This window comes from Melanerpes formicivorus, unplaced genomic scaffold, assembly GCF_026170545.1.
Source record: "Melanerpes formicivorus ecotype bairdi unplaced genomic scaffold, bMelFor1.0.p_v2 SCAF_8, whole genome shotgun sequence".
Lineage (NCBI taxonomy): Eukaryota > Metazoa > Chordata > Aves > Piciformes > Picidae > Melanerpes > Melanerpes formicivorus.
The window spans coordinates 649669-677129 of record NW_027142360.1 but is presented as its reverse complement, the minus strand read 5'-3'; the positions used below and the strand labels follow the sequence as shown (position 1 = coordinate 677129).

Genomic DNA, 27461 nt, shown 5'->3' with positions numbered 1-27461 from the left:
GTTCAGACAGGAGCCCCAGGTGCTGTGCAGTTCCCACCTTGCTTGTAGTGTGTTGCTACACAACTGCACTACAGGAGCTGAACTTTTCTGATGCACCCCATGCCCTGACCATGCATGACTAACCTCAGTCACCTGAGGACTGGGATCTCTACTTTTTCATGGAGATAAACAGGCTTCTTCCAGAGGGTGACCTGGAACAGCTAAGGCACTCCCACCATATGAGAAGCTGGGTTTATAGAATCATAGAATCAAAGAATTGTCAGGGTTGGAAGGGACCTCAAGGATCATCCAGTTCCAACCCCCCCTGCCATGGGCTGGGACACCTCACACTACAGCAGGTTGCCCAGAGCCACATCCAGCCTGGCCTTAAAAACCTCCAGGGACGAGGCTTCCACCACCTCCCTGGGCAAGGCTGGCTCTGCTGGATGGTGTGGCTGCCACAGCCCCCACATGTCTGCGTGAAATCTTAGAGTGACACTGGGGTTACTTGTCTAGCAGCCCTCTCTTTCTTCCTCCACCCCCAGCCATGCCTCCTGCTTCACCAGCTTCAGGAACACATGGCTTAGCTTAGGAACTACGGAGGCTTCCTCAGATGCTCATCACACATCCATGCTTGACACCCTAGGCTGGTTGCTGTGCTGTGTCTGCAGGTTAGGCTAGGAGGTCCCACAGCCTGTGCTTGACACTGAGGTGTGGGAAGTGCCAAGTGGACAGCACAGGCACAGGGAGGGCCTGCTCCACAGGGTTTAATTACTTTAACCCCAGCCCTCTCTTGCCTCTGCAATGTTTGGTAAACACGACCTTTTACAGAGGGAAGAAACAGCTGGCATCCTGCATTAGTGTAACTGCCCACTCAGCACCCCCAAAAGAGAAACTTTGCTTCTCAGCAGCAGCCTTGCTGCCACTTCAACTCAGATCTCTGGGCTCCTGGTCCCTGAGGCAGGTTTGAGCATCACCAGATTTGATGACAAAAGCCTGCGGTGCAGTCAGGCAGAAGAGAGAATCTCAGTGCTTGGAAGAGATGAATTCAGGGCTGGGAAGCCACAGAGCCTCCACACGGCAAGGGAACTTTGCACATCCCCTCAGCCCCTTGCTCTCCTATTCCAGCTCCACGTGACCTGGGTGAAAAATGCAGCTCTTGGCATTTATAGACCTGGGCAGGGGCTTCTGTGGTAGTCTTTCCACCTGTTGCGATAGAGCCTAGGTTGGACTGCACCCTGGGTTCCTTCCTAAGGGAACAGGGTAGCAGATTTCTGAAGGCAGTGAGTGAAGTGCTTCACAGAAAGATCCTTGTGTAACCCAGATCAGTTTTGTTTCTCTTCTCACAAATCTCAGCCATTTTATCTCCTGTGGTAACTGAAGCCAGGTAGAAGGCTTGTGTCAAAGCAAGGAGATCCTCCTCAAGATAGCAAAGCAGCATCCTCAATACAAACAGTCCAAACACCATTCCTCAGCTAAGGAAATCAGATATGAATCAGCTTTTAACTTTGCCAGAGCTTTCAGATCCAGGGTTTTGGGTTGGCCTGTGCCTGAAGACCGAGACAGAAACAGCATGGTTAGCATTGCTTCCTCCTTCCCCAAGCTGGTGACCACCCCCACAGCCTGACACGGCAGGCACAAAGCTCTACTTTCCCAAATTCTAACCTATTTTGTTAGTGCTGCTTCACTCACACTCTGATCCACTTCATGTCACTTCTCTTCCCTGAGGTCTTACTCCCCTTTTCAACTGTCTTCATTCCCATTTGGGAAACAGGATAACTTGGCAGCTTACACATTTGGTCATACAAGCTCCTGTTCCCGTAGGGCCACTTGAACTTTTCTGGCCTGTGATGAATGAAAACGATTCTCATTCCTATACTTCTTACCCAGACATGAGCCTTTGGGGGCATATCATTAAGAAACACAGGAGTCTGCCTTGACACAACCAAGCCTGATGTGTTGTTGAGCAGAACTATGGCTGGTGCTAAACAGCATTATGCCAGGGGACTGCACCAAGGTCAGTGGAGGATCTAGCCCCAAATGCTGCATTTTAAGACAATCTGCTTATCAGAGCCAGCTGTGTTGTGAAGAGAGGCTGAGAGCCCTGGGGCTGTTTAGTCTGGAGAGGAGAAGGCTGAGAAGGATCTGATCAGTGTCTATCAATAGCTGAGGGCTGGGGTCAGGAAGGAAGGGACAGGAACAGCCTCTGCTCACTTGTGCCCTGGGATAGGACAAGGGGCAATGGATTGAAACTGCAGCACAGGAAGTTCCACCTCAACATGAGGAAGAACTTTACTATAAGGGTCCCAGAGCCCTGGAGCAGGCTGCCCAGAGAGGTTGTGGAGTCTCCTTCTCTGGAGCCTTTCCATCCCTGTCTGGATGTGTTCCTGTGTGAGCTGTGCTGGATTCTATGGTCCTGCTCTGGCATGGGGTTGGACTGGAAGATCACCAGAGGTCCCTTCCAACCCCTAACATCCTCTGATCCTGTGATCCTGTGACAGCACAGCAATGCTTTTCACAGTGCCATTCTGCACTACCTATTCTTGTGCAGCCTGACCTACCACTCTCACATCAGTGTATTCAGGACATCACAGGCATCTGTCATACTGGAAGACGTGTGGAAGAGTAGCAGCAATGTGCACACAGGGCAGGCTGTACCCACTTTCTCTCCCCAACAGATGAAATGAGAGAGGCTGCTCTCAATCCTGACACACAGGCAGTAACAGCAGCACCATGACCTGTTTATAGGCAAGCAGCAAGGTAACAGTGTGGGGCAGGATGAAGGTGACACGTGGCTCTGGTCACCAGGCAAGCACAGCTCCCAGTGGGTACAATCTGTGCATGCAAAGAACCAAGGTGCCAAACAGAGGTGATTAACAGTTAGTAGATCACTGTTCCAAATGGTGTGGCCAGAGTCAAAGTCCTCAGTTTCAAAAGCAAAATATCCCTCAGCTCAGCTCCTGGTTCTGTCCTGATGCTTTTCTTCAGGATGGGGTTTCCTCACAGCAGACAGAATGGTCACTGGCTCTGCTGCAGCCCTTGAACAGCCCAGTTGACAGGCCCCAAAATAGCCCAACCTTCTTAAATCCTCTCCCTAAGCTAACTAGGTGTTTGCAGAGCCCAAATAGAGTGACCTGAGCAGTTGTACAGTATGCTTCTCTTCAGCATCTCAGGCTCCTCAGGATACTCTTCCTGGTGTGTGTGAAAGGCTGCCAGGGCCACATGCAGCAGAAGGAATGTGGAGCACAAACATGTTTCTTCCAAAAGGAGAGCTTATTGTGTTTGGGCACAAAGCCTGCCCCACGGGGGTGGTCAGAAGATGAAACTGCAGAGCAGTTGGTGTGGCAGAGCACAGGCAAAAGGCCTTTGGGTTGGCAGCACATGACAAGGAAACGTGTAGCAAAAGGCCACAGACTCCTTGCTGTGGCTGCCTAAGAATGCTGGCATGAACATTCCAGCCAAGGGACCTGCTCATTTATCTCCTCTTCACGTGTTCTTGCTCTTGCCAGTTTCTTCTTTCCTTGAGACAGTTTTTTAACTGCCTGCTTTTCCTGATCCCTCTCTCCCATCATTCTCCTTCTCCACATAGCACACTTGCCAATCATTCTGTTGGAGTAGCACAGCTATCTTTGTTGGGGTGAGTCTGCCTCTCTTCTTCATCAGCCCTTTCATCCATCTCTTCACCTTACCTGTCACTGCCTTGTAAGCCATGGTGTGGACAGGGGGTGCTTCAGTGTACAAAGGATCTGGAAGGGCCCAGTTTTGGGGGTGGGTGCATCTTGGCTGATGCAGATCAGGACAGATGATACCAGCAGAGGATTAAAATGAATGGTTTAAGCTCCCCCACAGTCTATGTGCTGTTACTTTATCAGCATCTGTGTCTGCTCTCCAGTGCCAGATAAAGGACTATTTGCAAAGCTGTTCTGTGTTTCTGTGGTGCTACCACACAGGAGCCTGGGGTACAGCAGGTGGTTTTGTTGCATTCCACTGGTACCAAAATGTGACTATGCTACAGGCAAGGAATTCTTTGAAACACAGGAGCCAGACCATGAGGATCCTCTGTAAGCCATGAATGCATCATCCAGCATGAAAGCAACTAACTGATCTCCATAGCTGTGGGAAGTGGCTCCCAAAACTGTAAGGTTTGCTGTGACCAATTCTTTTTCACCATCATTACTGCTGCTGTGGCCCAAGAAATGGCAAGAGCTGTCAGATGTGGGAGAAGAGGACATGAGTTCAGCTCTGAGCTCCTCTAGGGCAGGACCCATGCAAGCAACAGAAGTGAAAGGGGGAAAGGAAGGTTTGGAAGAACCTTGGCCAGGCAACAGCTGGATACAGCCTCAGGCTGTCAGACAACATGTGTCTGATGGGCACCTTTGCAGCTTTGAAAGAGGATACTTCAGACAGGTTTTCTTCGGTGCCTCTCTCTTGCCTTCTTCTTCCCTTCTGAAGAAAGGTGTTGACAGAGGCAAAGCAAGCAATCAACGTGACAGGAAGGCTCTAGCTTCTGCTAGAGATCTTTTTCCCACGGAAGAGTCTATCTGTTCCTTACTTTATTTCCTTACTCTCATGTTCTTCACACTTGCCTGGAAGTGGCTGCACCAGCTGCTGGAGATGAGCAGAGAAACGGCCAAGGAGGAAGACAGTGCCAAAGTGTTCAGGAGGATCTCCTTCAGAGGGCTGAAACACCGCACTTGGAACTCAGCTGCTGTTTCCTTGGATGCTTCCAGAAAGAGCCATTCCTCCCAGGTCAGAGCAGCGGAAGAGTCACCAACTATACCTCCCTGAAAGAGATTCCCAAGGCAAGAGATTCCCAAGGTCGTAGGTAACTATGATGTTAAGGATGTTCCCTAACAGTTTTCATTCTAATTGCAGGTGTTTCCCCCACATCTACATCCAGCAAATCCCTTTGTGCTCTGGGCCTAGGCTCCTGCAAAGCGACTCAAGCTGCTAGTCTTGACCGTACAGAATACCCACAAAACGTGAGGGATCTGCTCCCTCCTGAGTTGAGGGAGAGCTCAGATCTGAGCCTAGACATTACTCCTCACCCACCACTCTGTGTCAGACTAAGAGCAAAATTCTGACCACTGTGAGTCTGGGGAATGTTTATGTGAACTTTGCTGACACATCCCTGCCCGTGTGCTGTATCCCCACAATGTCCAATCATAGTACCTTGGATAGGATTATTAAGTCTGCAGGGATGAAAGAAGAAGCAGATGAGCTGTTAAGAAGCAGAAAAAAATCCTCTCTTCATGCCTGTGACCTCAATAAGGAAAACAGATGAGAAAAGAAGCATAACCAGGATGGCTAACAAAGCAGAAATGCTGCACAAACTTCTCCTGTGGGTTTTCAAAAACAATGGAGGCCCTTAACATGAATGAAAGAAGCTGGATTGAAGAGCTTTGTATATAGAGTCATTTGTCCTTGGAGCACACAAGGCACAGGCCATGGCACAGAGGCTTGCTTTGCACTGGCATGTCCAGGTGCTGTAAGCCTGACCTGGAGTGCTCTCTGTTATGAGTCACAGAATCACAGAATGGGCTGGAAGGGACCTCCAAAGCTCATCCACTCCAAGCCCCTCTGCACTCAGCAGGGACAGCCCCAACTAGATCAAGCTGCCCAGAGCCCTCTCCAGCCTCACCTTGAATATCTCCAGGGAAGGGGCCCCAACCACTTCCCTGGGCAGCCTGTTCCAGTGTTCCCCCACCCTCATGGTGCAGAACTTGTTCCTCACATCCAATCTCAATCTGCTCTGCTCTAGTCTGAAGCCATTGCCCCTGGTCCTGTCCCTGCAGGCCTTTGCAAACAGTCTCTCTGCAGCCTTCCTGTAGCCCCCTTCAGGTACTGGCAGGCTGCTATTAGGTCTCCCTGGAGCCTTCCTTCTCCAGGCTGAACACCCCCAGCTCCCTCAGCCTGTAGCAGAGGTGAATCAAAGCCTGCATTGTCCACTAGCTGCAGAAGCTTGTATTTGACACTGCCAGCCGGGTGCCAATTATTCAGAGCTGTTATGCTGTTTTGCATGGTAGGTTACAGATCTGGTTGGACACTGACTAAAATCATTATGATGTGTCTTCACACCTGGGCTAGAGCCACTGAGTACCTCTGAGCCGAGAGAAGGCACTGGCCTCCAGGTTATATATCCAACAGTCTGCCAGCAATCCTAAACTGGAAAACCTAACTTCCCATTCCCTGAACCAGATCAGCACTCTTCCTGTCAGGCAAAGTCAACTTGTCACAAATTAAGGCAAAATGTTAGGGAGCTCAGCTGATTTCTGCAATGCTTCAGGAATGATGGATGCTGGTGGAAAATCATCAGGGTCCACCTGTTTTTTATCAAGCTGCTTCAGTGGTATCTAAAAGGAGAACTAGACAGCAGTTCAGTTCTCATCAACTCCATGGGCCTCAGCCTTAAGGGCTGCTGCATTCCTTATCCAAACAAAGCCTTGTGGATTTCTCAGGAAGATCTAAGTGTCCAAGGGCACAGACTGACCCACAGGCAAAAGGAGAACTGTGCTGGGAAGAGAGATGCTCCTGGGCTACAGCACTGAGGAGTCCAGGAGGCACAGGGTAGTGTGACTGTGGTGGATAATACCCATGGCTGTTTTGTGCCAGTGCTTTCCAGCTTGACAAAGTCACAGGACAAAGAACAAATGCATGCTTGATAGAAACAGCACACTGGGGTAAAGAGAGGAGGAGTCAGAGACAGCTGACCTCCAGAAATAAATGAAAGAAAATCTGGGGGGGGGTCACCATGTGCTGCTTGGGGTGTGACACCCTCTCATGCATCTCAGAGAGGTGGGAAGGAAGGTATTTGAAGGTTTGATCTCAAAGAACTGTCCAAAATCCATCCATCCACTTTTCACCCTCCCACATCAACAACAGAATGAGAAGTACAAAGGGCCCCTTCCAGCAAGAACACACATTGTTATTGGATTGCTTTGGTAAGTCAGGACAGAGGTAGAATCACAGAATCACAGAAACATTCAGGTTGGAAAAGACCCTCAAGATCACCAAGTCCAACCCAGAACCCTGCTCTGCAAGGGTCACCCCTAAACCATAGCCCCAGGCACCACATCCAAACCACCTTAAACACACCCAGGGTTGGTGACTCCACCACCTCCCTGGGCAGCACATTCCAAGGCCTGACCACTCTTGTTGGGGAAAAAAAGTATTTGCTAATGTCCACTCTGAAGGCAAGAGGGAACCTCACTGGCTGGCTTGGAGATGCAGCCCATGGGTCACACTGCTTCTGATCACTGCTGTGATGGCAGGCAGGAACCAGCCCGTGCCAGTAACTAATCCAGCAGCACCTGAACTGAGTGCACAACTGTTTGAAGTCTCAGACTATATTCAGCTACAATCTGCAATCATGAAGTCAGCACTTGCCAGTTACAGTAACAGTGTTTCCACCCTGACCTAAGCAGCATTCTCCCTACCAGAAAGGGAGCAAATGCTATGGGCGAGCATGAGAAGAGCTTGCCCAGCTTTCCCATAGATGTTTGCACAGGTGTTTCAGACCCCAGGCCTTCTGTTCAGTACACACCCAAGATCTTCTGAAAGATTCAGTTCAGATGCACAACTTCTCCTCTTCCTGGGCAGATTCTTCATCTCCTTTGCCAGTCAGGTCTCGACTGCACGTCTTCCAGATAGGAAGGACCTTCTTTTCCCCACAAACACAGGTGGAAAATCCTCCCTTCCCAAAGAGCTCTCTGACATACAAATGTACCTGGATTCCATTCACCCTCCTTTGTGACGTGATCCTTCAGCCCTCAAGTGCTATCCCCATGTCCACTGCCAAAGTGGACCTGCCCCAGGTGCTCTCTCATCACTGGAGCAGAGGTGATTTGCTACTGATTTCCCATTGAGCACCACAGGCAGGCTCCAAAAGGCCTGTGAAAGGCAACTGGTTGAATATGCTGTTCCCCTCAGCTGTGATTCCATCACTGCCCCTCATCACTCTGATGGAAACAAACCTTTCTCATCTCAGCCCTATTACCTCACACAAAGGAAAATGGTGTGCAGTCCTGCTACAGGTGGGATGCTGCTGGACACATTTTAAGGCCATTGTTCTGGGATGCCTGTCTCCACTGTGTGAGACTGGAAGAAATGGGAAATGCAATTACCAGGCTATTCAAAACCCTAGAATGAATCCCTGTTGTTAACTGGCAGAAGCCAAAAAGAAAGAAAGGGGGAAAAAAGTGCATTTGGGTTTGGCTGCACCTGAGTGCAGTAAGCACCTCGGTAAAGGTGCAGGGTTAGCTCTTGCTGCCATCCACAGAGCCTCCCCATCCCCCTCTACTTATCTTTGGTATTCCCTGTGGAAGCCCAACCTGCATATGGGTTATGGTCATAAGCCAGAGGTGTGCAAGTCCAGCAGAGACAATGCTGGTTCATGTCTGGGGTTTACACTGCACCTTGAAATGGGGAAGCCCTAAGAGTTTAGCAACAGGCATCTGCCTGATGCTGCCATCCCCTCATACTGTACTATGCCTCTGAGCTTCCTGGGGACAGATTCAGAGATTGAATCCATCTCCCAGTCTTGCTGACTGCTGGTGCAACACATTGCCAAACTCACAGAGCTGTAATGCCCCACAAGGAGCTCAAATGCTGGAGGAGAGGGGGTCTGGCACTACTCATTGCAGCCTGTGAAGCACAGCAGAGCAACACAGACAGGAACGATCACAACCACCTCATCCAGTTGGAATCTCTTGAGTGTTCCCACCCAGGTGAACTCAAAGCTGGACAGGTAGCAAAGAAAGAGTCAGAAATCTTGAGGGACAACCATTAGTGAAGACCACACAAGGACAATGACCACCACAAACTGAAGGCAGAAACACATTCTTGTTGCAGGCTGTTGTTAACAGCCAATCTTCTGCTGTTATGCCCTGTGTTTCCTTCTCCTTCTGCCCCACACTTGAGCTGTACTCTAGGCTCTCTCCTCAAGTCAGGCAGTTACTCTTACTTCCTTGATGCCCCTCTCTATCTTCACCTTCCCTGCTGTGTCACCCTCCTGCTGCCCACACTCCCTCAGCGTACCAAAGATTCTCCACCCTACAAGATAAGGCTGGGCTTCTGCTGGAGGCAGGACCATTCCAGCAGGGCCCACAAGGGAGTGGATGTGGGCTGAGGCAGGTTTTCTGGTAGAGAAGGTAGGCAATCACCACTGGAGTCTGCAAGCCCCTTGCAGAGGCGAGAGTCACTTCCCTGTTTATGCTCTTTATTAGTCCCCATTTTCTTTAATCAGCTTAGACTGATGAGCCAAGGCAGCGGCAGGGATCAGCCAGGCTGCTTAATTAAAGGATTGCAGCTCAGCCCTGCAGTTTGGGGGGTTGTGTAAATGAGCTGCAAGTACATTATTTAATCTGCTGCACAGAGAGGAGCTGGGACATTAATGAAGCAAACTAATTAAAACTAGACGGCTGATGGTTATTAGTGGCATCGGTTCTGACAGGATTTATCTCATTTAGGGAAACGTCTGATCATGGAGGGGGAAAGGACAGAATGAACCCTAACTGGTTTATCACATTCACCACAGCATCACTTCTGAATGGTTGTCCATTCAGTGGGGCTCAGGAGAGCTGCACAGGGAGCCCCTGTGGCCCAGGCTCTCTCATCAGGAGCCTGATGAGCTTATTTAGGGATATGCCTGGCTCACCCAGGAGCCGATTGCCTATTGAGGCTCTCTGACCCACATATTTCAGTCTTGACTGACTTTTATTCTGCCCTGGTTCAATGGGAAGCCAGTTTCTGATCTGAGCAGGGTGACAGGCTCTGTAAGTGATCTGATGAGCTACCAGCAATGTATTGCAGCACTCCAGAACAGCCATCAGCTATGGACATATGCTCCGCAGTGCCCCTGTGTTTTTCCCTCTCTGCCATTTTTTCCCCCTCACTGCACTGTCTGTGTAACTTCATACCTGTAGGAAACCCATGGATGACTACAGGACCTGGAGGAGGTTAGGTGTTTTCTGGCCAGCATAAAGCTTACCAGTGAGTTTAATAGCCCTGCATGTGCTCTGCCTTTCTTCTGGCACAGTGTGGGAAGCAGGGATGCTATTCTCACCTGAGACAGCCACAAACAGAAGGAATGTAAAAGCTGCTTTGTTTCAAACAGCAAAGATTGTGTGTGCCTGTTTCTCCCTTTCAAATAGTCATCTCTATCTCTACACAGAATGCTGTGGCATACACAGAGAGATTCAGGGCTGTTATCAAGGTCTGGGGGCATTAGACATGGAGAGGAAAGGGAGAGCCTTGTGTGTGCAGAGCTGGGATGAGCTACAAAAACGGACAGGTATGCATCAGTGGGGGAAGCCCCTTAAGTTAAGCAGAAGTCCAGCTACAACATGCTATGGGCATTTGTTCCCCACATCTCACCTTCCCAGCTCAGACTCAGCTTTGGATACAATTTGCCAAAGCTGTGTGTTGGGTTTGGCTGAGGTGGAGTTAATTCTCCCCACAACATCTTTGTCTTGGTAGCTGGAAAGGTGTTGATGACACAGTGGTGTTTTGGACGCTGCTGAGCAGTGCTCACACAGCACCAAGGCTGTATGCCTCCAGCAGTAGGCTGGGGATCTTGGGAGGGGACCCAGGCTGACCAAAGGACTATTCCATATGATGTCAGCAGGGGGTGGGGGTCTGTGTGTGCATCTGGCTCCCAGCCAGGGCCAAACCAACACAAGTTGTTCAATTATTCTTCAGGGGAGGTTCAGACTCGAGGTGAGGAGGAAGTTCTTCACCGAGCGAGTCATTCGGCATTGGAATGGGTTGCCCAGGGAGGTGGTTGAGTCATCGACCCTGGAGGCGTTCAAGGGGAGATTGGACGTGGCACTTGGTGCCATGGTCTAGTCATGGGGTCTGTGTTGATAGGTTGGACTCGATGATCCTCGAGGTCCTTTCCAACCTAAGTGATACTGTGATACTGAATTTCCTGCCCAGACCTCTGGTGGGGAATTTGGTGGTACTCAGCACAAGAACAGCAGACATGCTTAGGCTCGAGGAGTGGGCAGGGCCTTTGGGAGTCACTAGGACGTAAGGAAGGCCTGACAAAGGTCATGACAAGAAGGACCCTAGAGCATAAAACACCGTAGAAGTGACAGCCTTGTAGGATAAGAAAATGCTAGAAACTGATAGCAATAAGATGGAGGCTGGGGCAGGAATGGGGCAGGGTCAAGGATCAGGGTACAATGATCAAACACTATGGCAAAACTGAGCCTTGACTCAGACAAAGCAGAGCACATAAAGCTCTCCCTCTCCAGAAGCGTGGGGGAGATGGCTGCTCCTACCACAGAAACCTCTGCTGCCTCCTTCCTTGCCACTATCTCTTCACCTGCCACTGAGGTGCAGCTGTAGACTGCACCATGCCCGCAGCCACAGGGCTGTCAGGCAAACTTTACCAATGCTTGGAAGCCCTCAACACAGCTATCCTGAAGGTTAATATTTCCATCCTCATACAGCAGAATGAGGAAGGGTTCTGCTTCTTTACCCTGACTTGAGGTGTGGCTGGACCGTGCTTTAGAACATTCCCATGGACACACACTCTGCCCTCTTCATAGCTGTCCAGGGCTCACACTTGAAGGAACACAGAAACCACAGTCAGCTGCAGTGAGCAGGGCAAATGGAAACAGCTTTACAAACGCTGTGGCCTCACTACTGCAGCTCAGCTGCACAGCTCTGCCCAGAGCCCTTTGTAGACACATGCCAAGGGTCAGGTGTAAGAGCCTAGAAGGTGATGAGGGCCGCTTTAAAAGAGAAAGCCCTTTGCTGCTGACAGAAGGATGATGAGGCGTGAGAAAAAGGAGTAGGTCTGTGAGGTGAAGGAGCTGTAAGTTGTGAGAGGAGATGGCAAGAACAGAGGGACAAGGCCAAGCGTGGCAGGTGTGTGAAGTATGTGCACCCCAAGTGTTTTTGAAGCTGCTTGGCCCCTGTGGCACTGATGTCCCTCACCAGTGAGGCAGCACTGTGACAACTGCTGCTGTGCCCACACCTGGCTGCACTGGACGTAAGCTGGAAACAGTTAAGAGTGCCTGTCTGTACCTCTCCTTCCCTGGCTAGTTCAGACCACTGCAATGTGTGTGAAACTGCACACCCCAGCCTGTCTCCAGGGGTGAGACAGAGCCCTGAGATGGTTTGGTGATTTTTGCTGTAGCTTACAGGCTATGGGGCTACAGTGCTGTGTGCCCAGGCACCTTGTAATGGGAAATAAGCAAGTAGAAGGAGAGGATCAAAGCATGTCGGTGTTGAAGTGAAGCAGATGGGTAAGGAGGTGCATGCATGTGTGTGAGTGAAGGTCAGAGAGGGTTTGTGAGCAATCACACAACAGCAGGAACAATAATCCCTGGGAGGCAAAAGAGAGGGACAGCAGTGCGGGCAAAACAGGGCAGAAGAGAGCACGGAGGAGCATGGGTGTGTACAACACTTGAGTTTTGTCTGAGGCAGGAAGGTTAGTGAGGGATGGTAAGGAAACAGGGAATGGAAAAGAAAAGGTCTTGCTGGCAGCAATTTCCCACCTTGGTGAGGAGTCTGGAGATGAAGGCTTCTGCTCTGCATCAGCTGCTGGGCAACAGAACTGGTGTAAAACAGTTTCATTCCTGTAAGAAAAAAGAACACAACAGCAGGTGAGTGTTCAGCTCACTCAGCAGAAAACTCAGGGGAGCATTCCCTCCTCAGGGCTAGTCCAAGGGAACAGTGCTTCACAGTGGAGCTGAAAGATAAATCTAGCTATTACATGAATGTTTTGCACTTCCATGGGATGGGGAGCAGGAGAGGAGGGAGTGACAATACTGTTCCCTACCTTATCTCTCCTGCTCTGCTGTCAAGCTGTAAAGAACAGGGCAAAAGCATCCAAATAAAAAGTTTTCCTTTTATCAGTGTCTGTCTCCCGATCCTACACATCTCATGAACATCAGTTTTGCCTGCCTCTGACTTTTATTTCTTTTATGACAGAAACATCTCTTGAGATGTGTTTCCTTAGCTATGTATCCTGCTCATCACAGGGCAAAGAAGTTGTCCTTGTGTTGAGTGGCTAAACCAGCTCTGTAGGCATTTCTCCTGGAACCTCTCCAGAGCACAGAAATGGCTTCAGCACAGCAGCACTGGGCATGACCAGAGAGAGAAGCAGAAAAGCTGACAGGACAAGCACCAGCATGGGGCTGAGATCATGACAAGAAGAGATCACAGCAAGGCAAAGCAAAACCGTAACAGCTGTCTGTGTTTAAGGAGCGAGACGGAGCTCTTCAACCCTTCTCAAAGGAGTTAAAGAAAAGCACTCCTCACAGGACAGGACAGGATGGAAAGTTTAACTGCAAATGCTATTCATAACTACATGTTACAGTGCAAAGCAGACAAAACACACAAAGCTTCATACTCCACCATGGCCATGGTCCTGCAAAATACCTCCTCAGGCTAAAGCTTCATACAACCTCTCTCCAAACAAGGACAAAACCCCAGGCCTCAAATCCATCCCCCCCCTGCCAATGCCTCTCTACCCCTTACCACCCCCACCCCCCATACCCAACCCCAGTGATACAGATTAACATTTAGCTTGCCAGCTCCAATCCAGGCCCAGCCAGGCCGCATAGCAAAGCTAAGGGAGCAGGCTGGGAAGGGGGAGAGTGAGGGAGCAGGGGAAGGGACAGCTTGTGCCATTCCCTTCTAAAAGGGGAGATGCAGGTTGGTCTCTTCTCCCAGGCAAGCAGCACCAGCACAAGAGGACACAGTCTCAGGCTGCGCCAGGGGAGGTTCAGGTTGGATGTTAGGAAGAAGTTCTATACAGAAAGAGTGATTGCACTATGGAATGGGCTGCCCGGGGAGGTGGTGGAGTCGCTGTCATTGAAGGTGTTCAGGAGGAGACTTGATGGGGTGCTTGGTGCCATGGGTTAGCTGTTTGGGTGGGTTGGATTGGTTGATGGGTTGGACACGATGATCTTGAAGGTCTCTTCCAACCTGGTTTGGTTTATTCTAATAAAGGTTTATTCTAATAAAGGTTTAGGCTGGATGTTAGGAAGAAGTTCTTCACAGAGAGATTGGCCATTGGAATGTGCTGCCCAGGGAGGTGGTGGAGTCACCATCACTGGAGGTGTTTAGGAAGAGACTGGATGTGGCAATTGGTGCCATGGTTTAGTTGATTAGATGGTGTTGGGTGATAGGTTGGACTGGATGATCTCAAAGCTCTTGTCCAACCTGGTTAATTCTATTCTATTCTATTCTATTCTATTCTATTCTATTCTATTCTATTCTATTCTATGAATGGGATAACCTAATTTTCTGAGTCACCCCACTGGGCTGCATTGTTCAGCTCCTTGTACCCCCTGGCACTCTGGAGGAATCCAGAGTCAGGACATAGCCTCAACCACCACACTGACAACCTGAGCAGAACAGAAAAACAAAAGGCTGAAAATGTGCTCATTAGAAAAGAGAGGCAAAAGAATTCACCCCAAACAAGAAAGCCAGGATCAAACTCTCACAACTGCTCACCAATCCTGAGTGACTTGAAACACTTGTGAGGAGTCTGCTGTTCAGGGGTGTTGGGCACTTATCACAGGAGCCGAGTGAGAGCTGCTCAGCACCTCCAAGAATGAGATCCTTCTAAGATCCCTCCAGAGAGATCCTTGAGGTGTCATAGGTAGCACAAACCAACAGCCAGTTCTGAACACCCTGACCTTCATCAGTGAAAAGGAGTCACTAAAAAGAAAACTCAGTGTCTCAAGGGAAAGGACTGGGGGAATGGAAAGGAAAATAAAAAGAGGAGAAGAGCAGGTGAGGTAAATCAGGCTGCATCCTCACAGGGCACAAAGTCACCCTGTCCCCAGTGGAACAGCATTTGGATCTCTGTTCTCAGGGCTGCTGCAGGCACCCAGAGCTCAAATGGGATCGTGTCCTTTCAAAAAATACTTTTGCAGTTCCTGACCCAGAGCTAAACAGTAAAGCTATGTCCCCTGGCTTCTGATGGGCTGTCAGATTCTTCCAAAGGCCCTGCTCCACTTCCATCACTCTGAAATGTGAAGCTTATCACCTTTGTCTTCCTCAAACACTGACAGACTTGGTCACAAAGAGAGCTACCTTACAATGCTGAGACTGTTCCCAGCCACCTTCTTCCAGCCTCACAATTAACAGCATAACAAACTGCTTAGCTCTGCTGCTTCCTTGCCTCCCAAGGCGTTCTCCAAAGGAATGTTTCCTTAGAAACAACAGGACTGGCAGAAACAGCACAGCAGGAGGAAGACAAAAGTGGTAGCTTGACTGCACTGAGCTCTGCACATGCCCTTGGTCCCTGTCCCTGGCATGCTGGAGAAGGCAGGACGTGTTTGCGTGACATTCCAAATTCACCTCCTGCTCTTGCATTTCTCCACCTGCCCAGCTCCCATCCCTGCTCTCCTGCCAGCCTGGCTGTTGCTGGTTCTCACTGCTGGTTCTCAGGTGGCCAGCAAGTAGCTGTCTGCTGTGTCCAGACATTACTTCTGCTGTGTTTTTCACTGAGGCAAGTGGTGGGGTCACATTCATGTCTCTGTTCAAGCAGGCTCACAAAAATACTCCAGCTCCTACATCTTGTCACTCTGCTCCCTGCTAGGATCCACCAGGGGTTTTCTGATAGAGTGCTGGGGTTATTACAGCACTGATTCATCCAAGGTAAGCATCTTGGGTTTGACAAAGATTCTTCACATTACAAAGATTCTACACATTACTTGGATTCCCTGGGAGGCGACAGGAAGGCCATGCCTTCATATCCCACGTCTTTAGTGCAGTCAAGCCATACAAGCAGCCACTCAGAGGGAGGCCATCAGGTTTTTTCCCATCTCCCTGTCCTGCCCAACTCCCAAGGCAGCAATGCTGGGAGCTGCTAGCCCAAGAGGCTTGCAGGACCTGCGGGGGGGCAGCTGGCTCTGCAGAGAAGCCCTTGAGTCACAGAGATGGTCAGCTGCAGCATGGAAATGTCGAGGCTCCCAGCTGACTCAGCAACAGCCAGCACTCATGCTGAGGAGCATGGCTGCTTTCAGAAGTGTTAGATACTGGAATTTTTTGCTGAATTCCAGCTCTACAGGAACCATTAGGGAGGAGGGCCTCCTTCCAGGTAAAAGTAACAACATATTTTGAAATAACAGAATCACAGAGTCATTCAGCTTGGGAAAGACCCTTGAGATAATTGAGTCCAACCATAAACCTAGCATTGCTAAGCTCACCAATCCAATAACCATGCCCTTAAGTGCCACATCTGCATCTCTTTTAAACACCTTCAGGGACAGTGACTCAACCACTTTCCTGGGCAGCCTGTTCCAGTGCTTGGTAACCCTTCCAGGGAAGAGGTTTTTTCCTCTTATCCATTCTAAGCCTCCCCCGGCACAACTTGAGGCCATATCCTCTTGTCCTGTCACTTACTACTTGAGAAGAGAGACCCACACCAATCCCACTACAACCTCCTTTCAGGTATGTGTAGAAAGCAGGATTTTATTGCTTTCTACAGAGTCTCCCCCAAGCCTCCTTTTCTACAGAGTAAACAACCCCAGTTCCCTCAGCTGCTCCCCTCAGGCTCGTTCTCTAGACCTTTCACTACCTTCCAAATGGAATCTTCCCCAAAAATGGACGCCTCAGATTCCAGCCCTTTCTAAGCTCAACACTTCTCTACATGAACTACACCGTTCCCTGCTTTCATTCAAGCAGCAGGTGCATCACCCCAGCTCCTTTTTACACAGGAAGACAGCAAATAACACAGAGAGAAAACACGAGGAGAAGGAGAAGGAACAAGGCCAGACAAAAGCCTGAGCAATAGAAGCCTGTATATAGATGGAATGCCTCGCTAGCTAACTGACAGAATAGAAACACAGGGGGAAAAGTCAAAGGGAAACAAGCAAAGGGAGGGTTGTAAGAAGTTACAGGGCTTTGGGTGCAGTCTCCTGTGGGTGTTTGAAGAAGAAACATCTCACAGATACTCTTGAGAGAATTAGTGTGCTCTGAGCACTGCAGCTGCAGAGCCAGCTGCAGAGCCTGCTGCTTCTGATTTCTCATCTAGCACTAACTTTGGGTATTTTCTGCCCAAACCAGAGTCCTGCTGAACCTCTGAGATCCCATGATCTCTGGACTAGTTGTGCACCTTACCAAGCCCAGATGCTGATCTGTAAAGGTTTAGCACAAGGGCTAAGCTGCCTGATCCCCCAACACAAACATGAGGGGAAGAGTGACACAACTCAGGGCTGAGATACAGAGATGAGAGTTTAATGTAACAGAAGATATCAGAAGCACAATGCACAATTACCTTAGCTAATCACCTAATTAATCTAATAATGCAATGCCTGATTGCCTTAGCTCAGCCTTTTGCAGAAGCAGCACAGTGAAATACAGGGAAAACCCAACAGCATAAACCAGAAACCCAAAGCCAGAGCTAGCCCAAACCCACACACCCCTGTGGAAAAGAGCCAGCACCCAAGAACCTGGAACCCAGAAGCAGCAGGCAGAACAGGAAGCCTCCCAGATTGCAAGAGCAATCTGAACTTCAAGCCCCATCACCCTTTGCTCCAGCCAGCACTTTAATTTTGAAGCTGCATGACTGCAGCATGGTTGGATAACAGCCCCTGACATGATCACAGAATTGTCAGGGCTGGAAGGGACCTCGAAGATGATGTAATTCTAACCCCTCCTGCCCTGGGCAGGCACACCTCACACTGCAGCAGGTTGCTCACAGCCACATTCAGCCTGGCTGCAAAAACCTCCAGGGATAAGGCTTCCACCACCTCCCTGGGCAACCTCTGCCAGGCTCTCACCACCCTCATGGGGAACAACTTCTTCCTAAGGTCTAACCTAAACCTCACCTCCCCCCAGTCCTATCACTCCCTGACACCCTCAAAGTCCCTCCCCAGCTTTCTTGTAGCCCACTTCAGACACTGGAAGGCCACAATTAGGTCTCCTTGGAACCTTCTCTTCTCCAGACTGAATGACCCCAACTCTCTCAGCCTGTCCTCACAGCAGATGAGCTCCAGCCCACAGGCAGAAATCTCTCTCTAGGCCATTTGGGATGCTTGAGTCCCTATCAGGGTCCCATGATTCCCGGGAGAAACCATCAGGGAAGGGGTGAGGAGCAGCAGGAGGTCTGAAGCCCTCAATATAGGAAGGACATAGACCTTATGAAGTGGGTCCAGAAGAGGGCCATGAGTATGATCAGGGGTTTGGGGCTGAGGGAGCTGGGGGTGTTCAACCTGGAGAAGAGAAGGCTCTGGGCAGACCTCATAGCAGCCTGTCAGTACCTGAAGGGGCTACAAGATGGAGAGAGACTGTTTGCAAAGGCAGGACAAGAGGCAATGGCTTCAGACTAGAGCAGATTGAGATTGGATGTGAGGAACAAGTTCTGCACCATGAGGATGGTGGAACACTGGAACAGGTTGCCCAGGGAGGTGGTTGGGGCCCCTTCCCTGTAGATATTCAAGGTGAGGCTGGAGAGGGCTCTTCCAACCCAGACCATTCTATGATTCTATGATTATTCCTCTTACATCTGAGTTCTCCAGATGCCCAGGAGCAGGTGGAGCTCTGTGTGCGTTCACGTTCCTTTAATACAGGTTGTTCCTCTTTTGTGCTCTCCAGGCAGGCGCCACAGGGAATGGGTTCCACCTTGAGAGACTATTCCTGTGCATTTTCTTTTTTTTCCCCCATCTCTTAACCCTGCATATGTGATATTTTGCAAATCCATGCCCTTGCCTTTGCAGCACAGCACACATAGCCCAGACAGGTGTGGGGAGATGGTTAACTTGTTATGGAAGAAGTGGATGTGTTCCTGAAGAAGCTGTACTGATGTCACCCGCTCAAAGCAGCTCTCACCCAGGTGCACCAGAGCCTTACTATCACTTCCAAGCCTGCAGTAAGTGTTCTGGGAAAGCAGTTTTCTCCTTACCTGTGTGAAATCTTCCAGTGAGATGTTATTTTTTGTTGCTGTGATTCAAGAGCTGCTGGCAGGGTTGCAGAGGCTGGTGGCTACCTGGATGTCATTCACCTATCTTGATGTCAGTTGTTGCAGCTTTGAGATGTTTAGTATCTGTCTGAAGACAGAGTGAGACTTCCATGGTGGGGCTTTGCCTTTCTTGGCTTTCTTTATATTTTGCTTTTAAACAAATCTTATTTCTTCAGTGAGAAAGGCTACACAAAACCTGGGCACCTGAAACTGGGGGTGGAGACACCATAAAGCATAACACTTGTTCTGCCTTTGAAAAGCAGGGAGGAAGGCAACGTGTCTTCAACCCACTGTCAGACAGCTCAGGCTCATTACTCTGGGGTCCTGTCTTCATTCTAAGAGCAGACAGCTGCTCCTTAACCCTTCCCAAAGGAGTTAAAGAAAAAGGGGAAAAAACTGCTCTGCACCAGATGGGAAAGAATTGGAAGTTTAAATGGAAGTATTACTCATGACTCCATCCAACAACACCAAAAAGCATATAGAAGACACAAATCTATAGCCCACCTCAGCCACACTACCCAAACCCCACTCCCCCCCATACCTCCCTGCCCAGACCCCAATGATGCAGTAAAAATGGGTTCAGCTAAGGCCAGAGCCAGGCCACAAACCTCCTCTGCACGACCAGAGATAAGGCCCCACATGTGCAGGGCAGCAGAGAGCAAACGTCCGGTTGTGTAGAGATGCAGGAGTTGTGGGAATGGAATAGCAAGAGATTACACTTTGTGGTGCATCTCTGGACTCCCTAGTCCCTTCTGGAGGTCCTCAGCTCTGTGGTTCTTAAGGGCATCCAGCCTCATTCCCACAACAGGAGCCAATCCACACTACCTTTGTATTTTTAAATCTTACCCAGGTGGTAGAGGTTTGCCAATTAAAAGCCTGGGTCCAGGGCTTGCTTTTTTTTGCCATCCTCTACCTTGCCTTCCTCAGACTTGCAAACCATCGCAGAACCTGCACCTAAAGAAACACTCTTGTGGGCAGATCAGGCAGGTGATTGGGAAGACAAACAATCTCTCTCAGCTGTCAGGAAACTGGTGAACCATTCAGTTTCAAATTTACTGCTTCAAAACCAAACAAATTATTATTTCCTGGGCTGCACCATGATGAAAGCTTGGAAGGGAAAAGCCAGCAAGAAGCAAAGGTGCTCTGGGTGAGTGAAGTTGGGTGGGACAAAGGGAAGCATCTAGCAGAGGGGAAGAGGCATGCTGAAGGGCTCATTGAGATCAGTGTTGACAGCAGTGTGCGAGTTGTGTGTAGGGGCAGCAAAGGACAAGGACAAACAGTGATGCAAAAGGAGGACGGGGAACAGACTGAGCCTGTCAGTGCCTTGCTGTCTATCTGGGATGCGTGCTCTGAGGCAAGGAATGCCAGTCCAAACCTGTCTTCAGTGCAAAGAGAGCTGTGCTTGGCTCAGTAGTGGAATGGAAAGGTTGGCCTCATCTCCTGGGAGAGAAAACAGCTGACTGAATGTTACGCAGTTGTCTTTAACATTGCTCCCAACAAGAGGGATCCTCCAGCCAGCTGGCTGCAGCCTCAGTGTGGCTATCTGCGAGTGAACTGCCCAGCCACAGCAGCTCCTGCTCTGTAATCAACTGTGCCAAACCTCCTGGCTAGCAAAAGCTGTTCAGTCAGTTCAGGAGTTAGCTCTACCTTTCTGGTTTCTTTGAAAGCTGGACTGTGCTGCAAAGGGTGCCCCTGGCTCATGCTGCACTGGTCTTCTCTGCTACGGACCCCAAAGGATAAGCCTCTTTTCTCTGAAAAGCTGCTCTTGCAGAGGGTACAAGAGCAACTCTGTAGCAACCCAGATTGCACAGCACAGGGTCAAAGGAGTGGAAACCTCTCCAAAATTGCTTTAACGCTGTATCTTCCCTTTGGACTTGTGCCTGGGGCTTTATGCTCATACAATTTTGTGCCCACCCTCAGCACCAGTGGCCCACTAGTTTAGCACTGATGCTAGCTGTCCAGAAACAGAGATGCCTGTCTGCTAGAGCTGAATCTTGGCAAGCAAGTCAGTCTTTTTCTCCTCCTGTCCCTCAGAAAAGCAAACCCCCAACCTAGCCAGCATATGGGAAATGGTGGTGCTACCTGCTCTCCAGCAGTCAGCTTCAACTAAACGGATAGCCGGCATGGCCTGTTCCCACAGAGAAAGAGCAGCTCGGTGGTTTTCTGCATGAACGACTTTAAACTGCACCAAATGCCCAAGCAAGACAGAATGAAAACTGCTCTCTCTACAAGTACACAGAGGATGTTTCTCTCTAACATGCTGCATCACCCCTGCTTGCTGCTCTGGCCAGCTCTGTAGGATAGCTGCCACGGTCCCTACTGCAAGAGCAGCAAAGGTCACTGCACTGGGTTTGCACCACACAGAATATGGAATTTACCTCAAGAAGCAAATTACCACACTACACAGAATATGGAAGTATCATGAAATGATTATTTACCAAACCAGACTGAACACAAAAGGTAATAAACATGTACCAAACAATAGATTTACACATGTAAAACTAGACAATAGCCCAACTATCCTGGTACAGACCCCCTTGTGCACAGAGGATCCCACACAACCCCAGGCAGAGCCCCAAGGGGTGTGTCCCACTAGGTCATCTCCCTCTCATCCCAGCCACTATTCTTACCAACAGCCTAAGCAATCAGCAGAGAGAGATGAATCAAAGGCCATAAAAGCAGCAAAAGAGGGGAAAACAGAAGAGCAAGAACACGCTGCGTTCCCAAGCTATATAGAAACTTGCAGAACCAATGAAATGGAACGAATTGATCTTTTCTATATTCTGTTCAGCCCCTTGAAGGTTCTGTCCATCCCACTGGACTGGAATTCTCTGGGATAAAACCCCTTATTTACTCTTAGGAAACGAATCCCTTAACCAGTAGCCATCACCAAGTGCTGCAGCTGTGCCGCAGCCTGGTACTTTGGCCCTGCCTGTTCAGTAGCCTTGCCCCTGGCCAAAGCGCACATTGGTTCCTAGAAACCTGGCAATGCTGGAAGGCAAACAGTGGTCTCTCAAGCAATGTGCTATCAGTAAATAACCAGCCCAACTCATACAGCCCTTCTGGTTTCTCCTTAAAGCTCCACCTTTTAAACAAATGTTAAAGGATGTGACACAAAGTCACTGTTTGCAGTGCTTGGGATCTCAGCGCTCCTGGAGCCTTTCGCTGCTTGTCTCTATCTTGCATTTTATCGGACAGCTGCCAAGAGAACAGATGGAGTCACAGAAAATCACGGCCTAGAAGGGGAAGATTAAAGGCAGAAAGAGTCAAAGGAGACATGAATTAATCTGAGATGAAATTTTACTGGCTGGGAAAAGTGTCCTCTTCCATGATGCTTCTCAAGAAATTTGATGATCAAAAGATTGCAGCCAGTCGCAAGTGGACGTCCCCAGGGCTCAGCATTGGGACCACTTCTGTTCAACATCTTGATTGATGACCTTGATGAGGACACAGAGAGTGTCAGCAGTAAGCTCACAGATAACACTAGGTTAGGTGGAGAGTTGATCTGCACCAGGGCAGGGAGGCTCTGCAGAGGGAATTGGATTGGATCCATGGCCAACATTCCCAGGATGAGCTTCAACGAGGCCAAGTGCCAGGTTCTGCACTTGGGTCACAACAAAGCCAAGCAATGCAGGCTTGGGGCAGTGTGGCTGGAAAGCTGCTGGCAGAAAGGGGTCTGGAGGTGCTGATGGCCAAGCAGCTGAACAGGAGCCAGCAGTGTGCCCAGGTGGCCAAGAAAGCCAAAGGCATCCTGGCTGGGATCAGCAATGCTGTGGCCAGCAGGAGCAGAGAGGGGATTGTCCCCTGGGACTCAGCTCTGGGGAGGCCACACCTTGAGGGTTGTCTCCAGTTTGGGCACCTCAATAGCAGAGAGATGTGGAGGTGCTGGAGCCATGGCAGAGGAGGGCAAGGAAGCTGGGAAGGGCCTGGAGAAGAAATCTGATGGAGAGTGACTGAAGGAGCTGGGGATGGTTAGTGTGAAACAGAGGAGGCTGAGGGGAGACCTCCTGGCTCTCTACAGCTACCTGAAAGGAGGTTGTGGAGAGGTTGGTGCTGGTCTCTTCTCCCAGGGAATTAGTGATAGAACAAGAGGGAACAGCCTCAAGCTGCAGCAGGGCAGGGTTGGGCTGGACAGTAGGAAGAATTTTTTTCCCAGCAAGAGTGGTCAGGCCTTGGAATGTGCTGCCCAGGGAGGTGGTATAGTGCCCAAGCCTGGATGTGTTTAAAGGTGTTTTGGATGTGGTGCTTGAGGCTATGGTTTAGGGGTGACCCTTGCAGAGCAGGGTTCTGGGTTGGACTTGGTGATCCTGAGGGCCTTTTCCAACCCAAACATTTCTGTGAGTCTATAATCAGGAACTGTGCTCTAAACCCCTGTGATCAGCACCCATGCTCTAAAACCCACTGAATCATCCTGTTGTTTCTTGCTATGAGTTCTTTCACAGCCATGCATGTTTTGCATAGCACTGCGATACATTTGGGTTTCTAGTGCTGCGGGGATGGGATGAAGCGAAGATTCCCACTGTAACTCTAATTTCTCCCCAGAATAGGTTGATTTTTGAGAACCTGTGCCTTAAAAAAGCATCTCCTCAGTGGCATGCAGCCCCACGTGCACACGCTGCTGCTTGCAAAGTGGAAACTCGATGTGACGTGCTGACGCAAAGGGCTGGCTCTGAGCTGTTGTGGGTGCTTCGGAACAGCACAGCTTGGAAGGACAAGCACAAGGCACTGTGCTGAGGAAATGGAATTTCCTGTGTTGGAGGAAGAAGATATGAGCCAATGCTGTGCTGTGATCTTTTTTTGGTTAACTAGTTGGCTGACTGTAGAAGGTATGTCAAAGATGCCATCCATTGATCACCATCTGCTCCTAGAGCTGGAGATATTAATGCTCTGTCTTCTTCAACAGTTGGTTTCTCAGCTTATTTTACTTCATATATGTGGCAGGCATTTCTCCTGTACATTCTCACTCTCTCTCTTTTCTTAGTGAAAAGTGTGGGCAGGACTGGCAGATGAGTGCAAGGACTTTGGAAAGACTCTAGAGTATTCTGCACTGACTTCAGCACAAAGACCATGAGTGGTGGATAAAGGTGGAGATGGGTGTTACTAGCGAGGGTCTGAGCATGAGGGATTACTAAAGAGGGTCTGGCATTAATGGGCTTTGGGTCAGAGGCAGCAATGTGTCAGGGAGATGGGGAAAATGAGATGTGGCCTCTTGTGTTCTGACTCGGTGGGGTCTGGTCTCTGCCACAGACACAGATGCTCTCTTTTGTCTTGTTGGCTACTTGGCAGAAATTTCCTTACTTAAGGATCTAGGCCCTCGACATCACCAGCTAGAGGGAAGAAGATTGGAAAGATGTCACCTCTGGATTCACTGTATTCAGTGCAAAGTGCAGCTGATGAGTCCATTTTGCTACCCAGAAACACTTGGGTATATCTAATCTGTCTGTTAAGCCTACAAGGAAGAAGTTCTATACAGAAAGAGTGATTGAGCTATGGAATGAGCTGCCCGGGGAGGTGGTGGAGTCTCCGTCATTGAAGGTGTTCAGAAGGAGACTTGACGGGGTGCTTGGTGCCATGGGTTAGCTGTTTGGGTGGGTTGGATTGGTTGATGGGTTGGACACGATGATCTTGAAGGTCTCTTCCAACCTGGTTTGGTTTATTCTAATAAAGGTTTATTCTAATAAAGGAAGGGTTGGGCTGGCTGCCAGACCTCCCCAGTGTGCCAGAAAGGGGTGGAATGGAGCATGCCCCAGGAACCAACCCCAAAGGCAGAGTCCATACTGGCTTCCGGGTCCAGTCTGCCAGACCATCTTGTGAGGATCAGAAGCAAAGTCTGGGGCCAGCTTCTGAAGCCACTTTCAGTACTTGTCATGCTAGGTGGTGCATCACTCTCTGTGCACTTTTGCAGCTCAGCTTCAGCTACAGTGGGGTGAAACAATTTCCTTAAGGTGACCTCAGGACAATGCACTCACTCTCAGTTATCTGTGGGCAAACTTCACCACAACCAGTCAGTCTAGGTGACAGGAATTGTCCACAGGAGAAAACCTGAACAGTTCTTCAAAGAAATGATTCAAAGAAAGCCTGATGCTAATGTATTGCCCACACATGCAGTGCCCTAAGGAGAGGCAGCAGCTTGAAGGGGTTTGGAAATAGTATTCGACTTGGATGGAATAAAACATGGCAGGGGGATGGAACTGGATGATCTTTGAGGTCCCTTCCAAACCTGACAATTCTGTGATTCCAATCTGGACATGTATCACAGTATCACAGTATAACTAAGGTTGGAAAGGACCTCGAGGATCATCGAGTCCAACCTATCAACACAGACCTCATGACTAGACCATGGCACCAAGTGCCACATCCAATCCCCTCTGGAACACCTCCAGGGATGGGGACTCAACCACCTTCCTGGGCAGCACATTCCAATGACCAATGACTCTCTCTGGGAAGAACTTCCTCCTCACCTCGAGTCTAAACCTCCCCTGGCGCAGCTTGAGACTGTGTCCTCTTGTTCTGGTGCTGCTTGCCTGGGAGAAGAGGCCAACCCCTTCCTGGCTACAACCTCCCTTCAGGTAGTTGTAGAGGGCAATGAGGTCTCCCCTGAGCCTTCTCTTCACCAGGCTAAACAATCCCAGCTCCCTCAGCCTCTCCTCACAGGGCTGTGCTCAAGGCCTCTCCCCAGCCTTGTTGCCCTTCTCTGGACACATCCAAGTCTCTCAATGTCCTTCTTAAACTGAGAGGCCCAGAACTGGACACAGGACTCAAGGTGTGGCCTAACCAGTGCAGAGTACAGGGGCACAATGACTTCCCTGCTCCTGCTGGCCACACTGTTCCTAATGCAGTCCAGGATGCCATTGGCCCTCCTGGCCACCTGGGCACACTGCTGGCTCATGTTTAGGCAGCTGTCAATCAGCACCCCCAGGTCCCTCTCTGTTTGGCAGCTCTCAGCCACTCTCACCCCAGCCTGTAGCTCTGCATGGGGTTGCTGTGGCCAAAGTGCAGCCCCTGGCACTTGGACTTGTTGAATGCCATCCTGTTGGCCTCTGCCCATCTGTCCAGTCGGTCGAGGTCCCTCTGCAGAACCCTTCAGCCCTCTAACTGACCAACATCTGCTCCCAGCTTGGTGTCATCTGCAAACTTGCTGATGACTGACTCAATGCCCTCATCCAGATCATCAGTGAAGATGTTAAAGAGCACAGGGCCCAGCACTGATCCCTGGGGGACACCACTGGTGCCTGGCTGCCAGCTGGCTGTGGCACCATTCACCACCACTCTCTGGGCTCAGCCTCCAGCCACTTCCTAACCCAGCTCAGAGAGCTGCTGTCCAAGCCATGAGCTGACAGCTTAGACAGCAGTTTGCTGTGGGGGACAGTGTCAAAGGCCTTGCTGAAGTCCAGGTAGACCACATCCACAGCCTGCCCCACATCCACCAGGCAGTCACCTGATCATAGAAGAAGATCAGGTTGGAGAGGCAGGACCTGCCCCTCCTAAATCCATGCTGGCTGGACCTGAGCCCTTGGCCACCCTTCAGGTGCAGTTATTGCCCCCAGGATAATCTACTCCATCACTTTCCCTGGCACTGAGGTCAGGCTGCCAGGCCTGGAGTTTCCAGGTTCCTCCATCTGACCTTTCTTATGGATGGGGACCACATTGGCCAGTTTCAGTCATCTGTGAATGGCCTGGGCAAAGCCAGCCCTGCTGAAAGCTCTCTGCAGCATGGTACTTGTATCTCTGCTATAGCCATGCTGGTGTCTCAGAGAATTTCTAGCTGAGGTTATTGGGAGGTGTTTCTTATGCTCTCCTACTTGCCCAGCAGAAGTGATTCACTCAGAAGGATCTCTTCTCACTATTAATTTCTTTCCTAAGGCACAGCACAAACAGGGATGAGGGAAAGGATTGTACTTGCTAAGCAATTCCCAAGCAGAGTTTGTCATCAGCTGCTGGAGGGACTGGGGTCTGCCTCTCCTGAAGTGCCTTTGAATCACAAGTCAGTGGGGAGTCCATTTCTTCCATTTAAATTGGATTTCTCTCTTCTAGAGGAACATAAGCCACACAGAACATGGCTGTCTGCTGACTGGGCTGGTGCTCTGTAAGTATGGAGAGGGCACTCCTGTGGGAAGGGAAATTTAATGAAGTTCAACAAAGGCAAGTGTAGAGTCTTGCACCCAGGGAAGAACAACCTCACGTACCAGTATAGGTTGGGGACTGATCTGATGGAGAGCAGTGAAGGGGAAAAGGACCTGGGGGTCCTGGTGGATGAGAGGTTGACCATGTGCCAGCAATGTGCTCTTGTGGCCAAGAAGGCCAATGGCATCCTGGGGTGGATTAGAAGGGCTGTGGTTACTAGCTTGACAGAGGTTCTCCTCCCCCTCTGCTCTGCCCTGGTGAGGCCACATCTGGAATATTGTGTCCAGTTCTGGGCCCCTCAGTTCAAGAAGGACCTCAGGGAACTGCTTGAGAGAGCCCAGCACAGAGCCACAAAGATGATAAAGGCAGTGGAATATCTTCCTCATGAGGAGAGCCTGAGGGAGCTGAGGAGGAGCCTGAGAGGTGACCT

General features: G+C 50.0%; 1 protein-coding gene across 6 annotated transcripts in view; it reads right to left on the bottom strand.

Moving 5' to 3' along the window:
* The window catches only part of IQSEC3 (IQ motif and Sec7 domain ArfGEF 3), a 132770-nt gene that overhangs the window by 51767 nt on the left and 53542 nt on the right, over positions 1 to 27461 (bottom strand). For all 6 annotated transcript variants that reach the window (XR_010987770.1, XR_010987771.1, XM_068141769.1 and 3 more), the window contains exon 2: positions 12486 to 12566. Coding sequence is in view for 4 of the 6 variants with exons in the window: in XM_068141769.1 (XP_067997870.1) it covers positions 12486 to 12566 (81 nt within the window). In the remaining 2 variants the exon portion in view is untranslated. The remainder of the gene's footprint in view (positions 1 to 12485; positions 12567 to 27461) is intronic.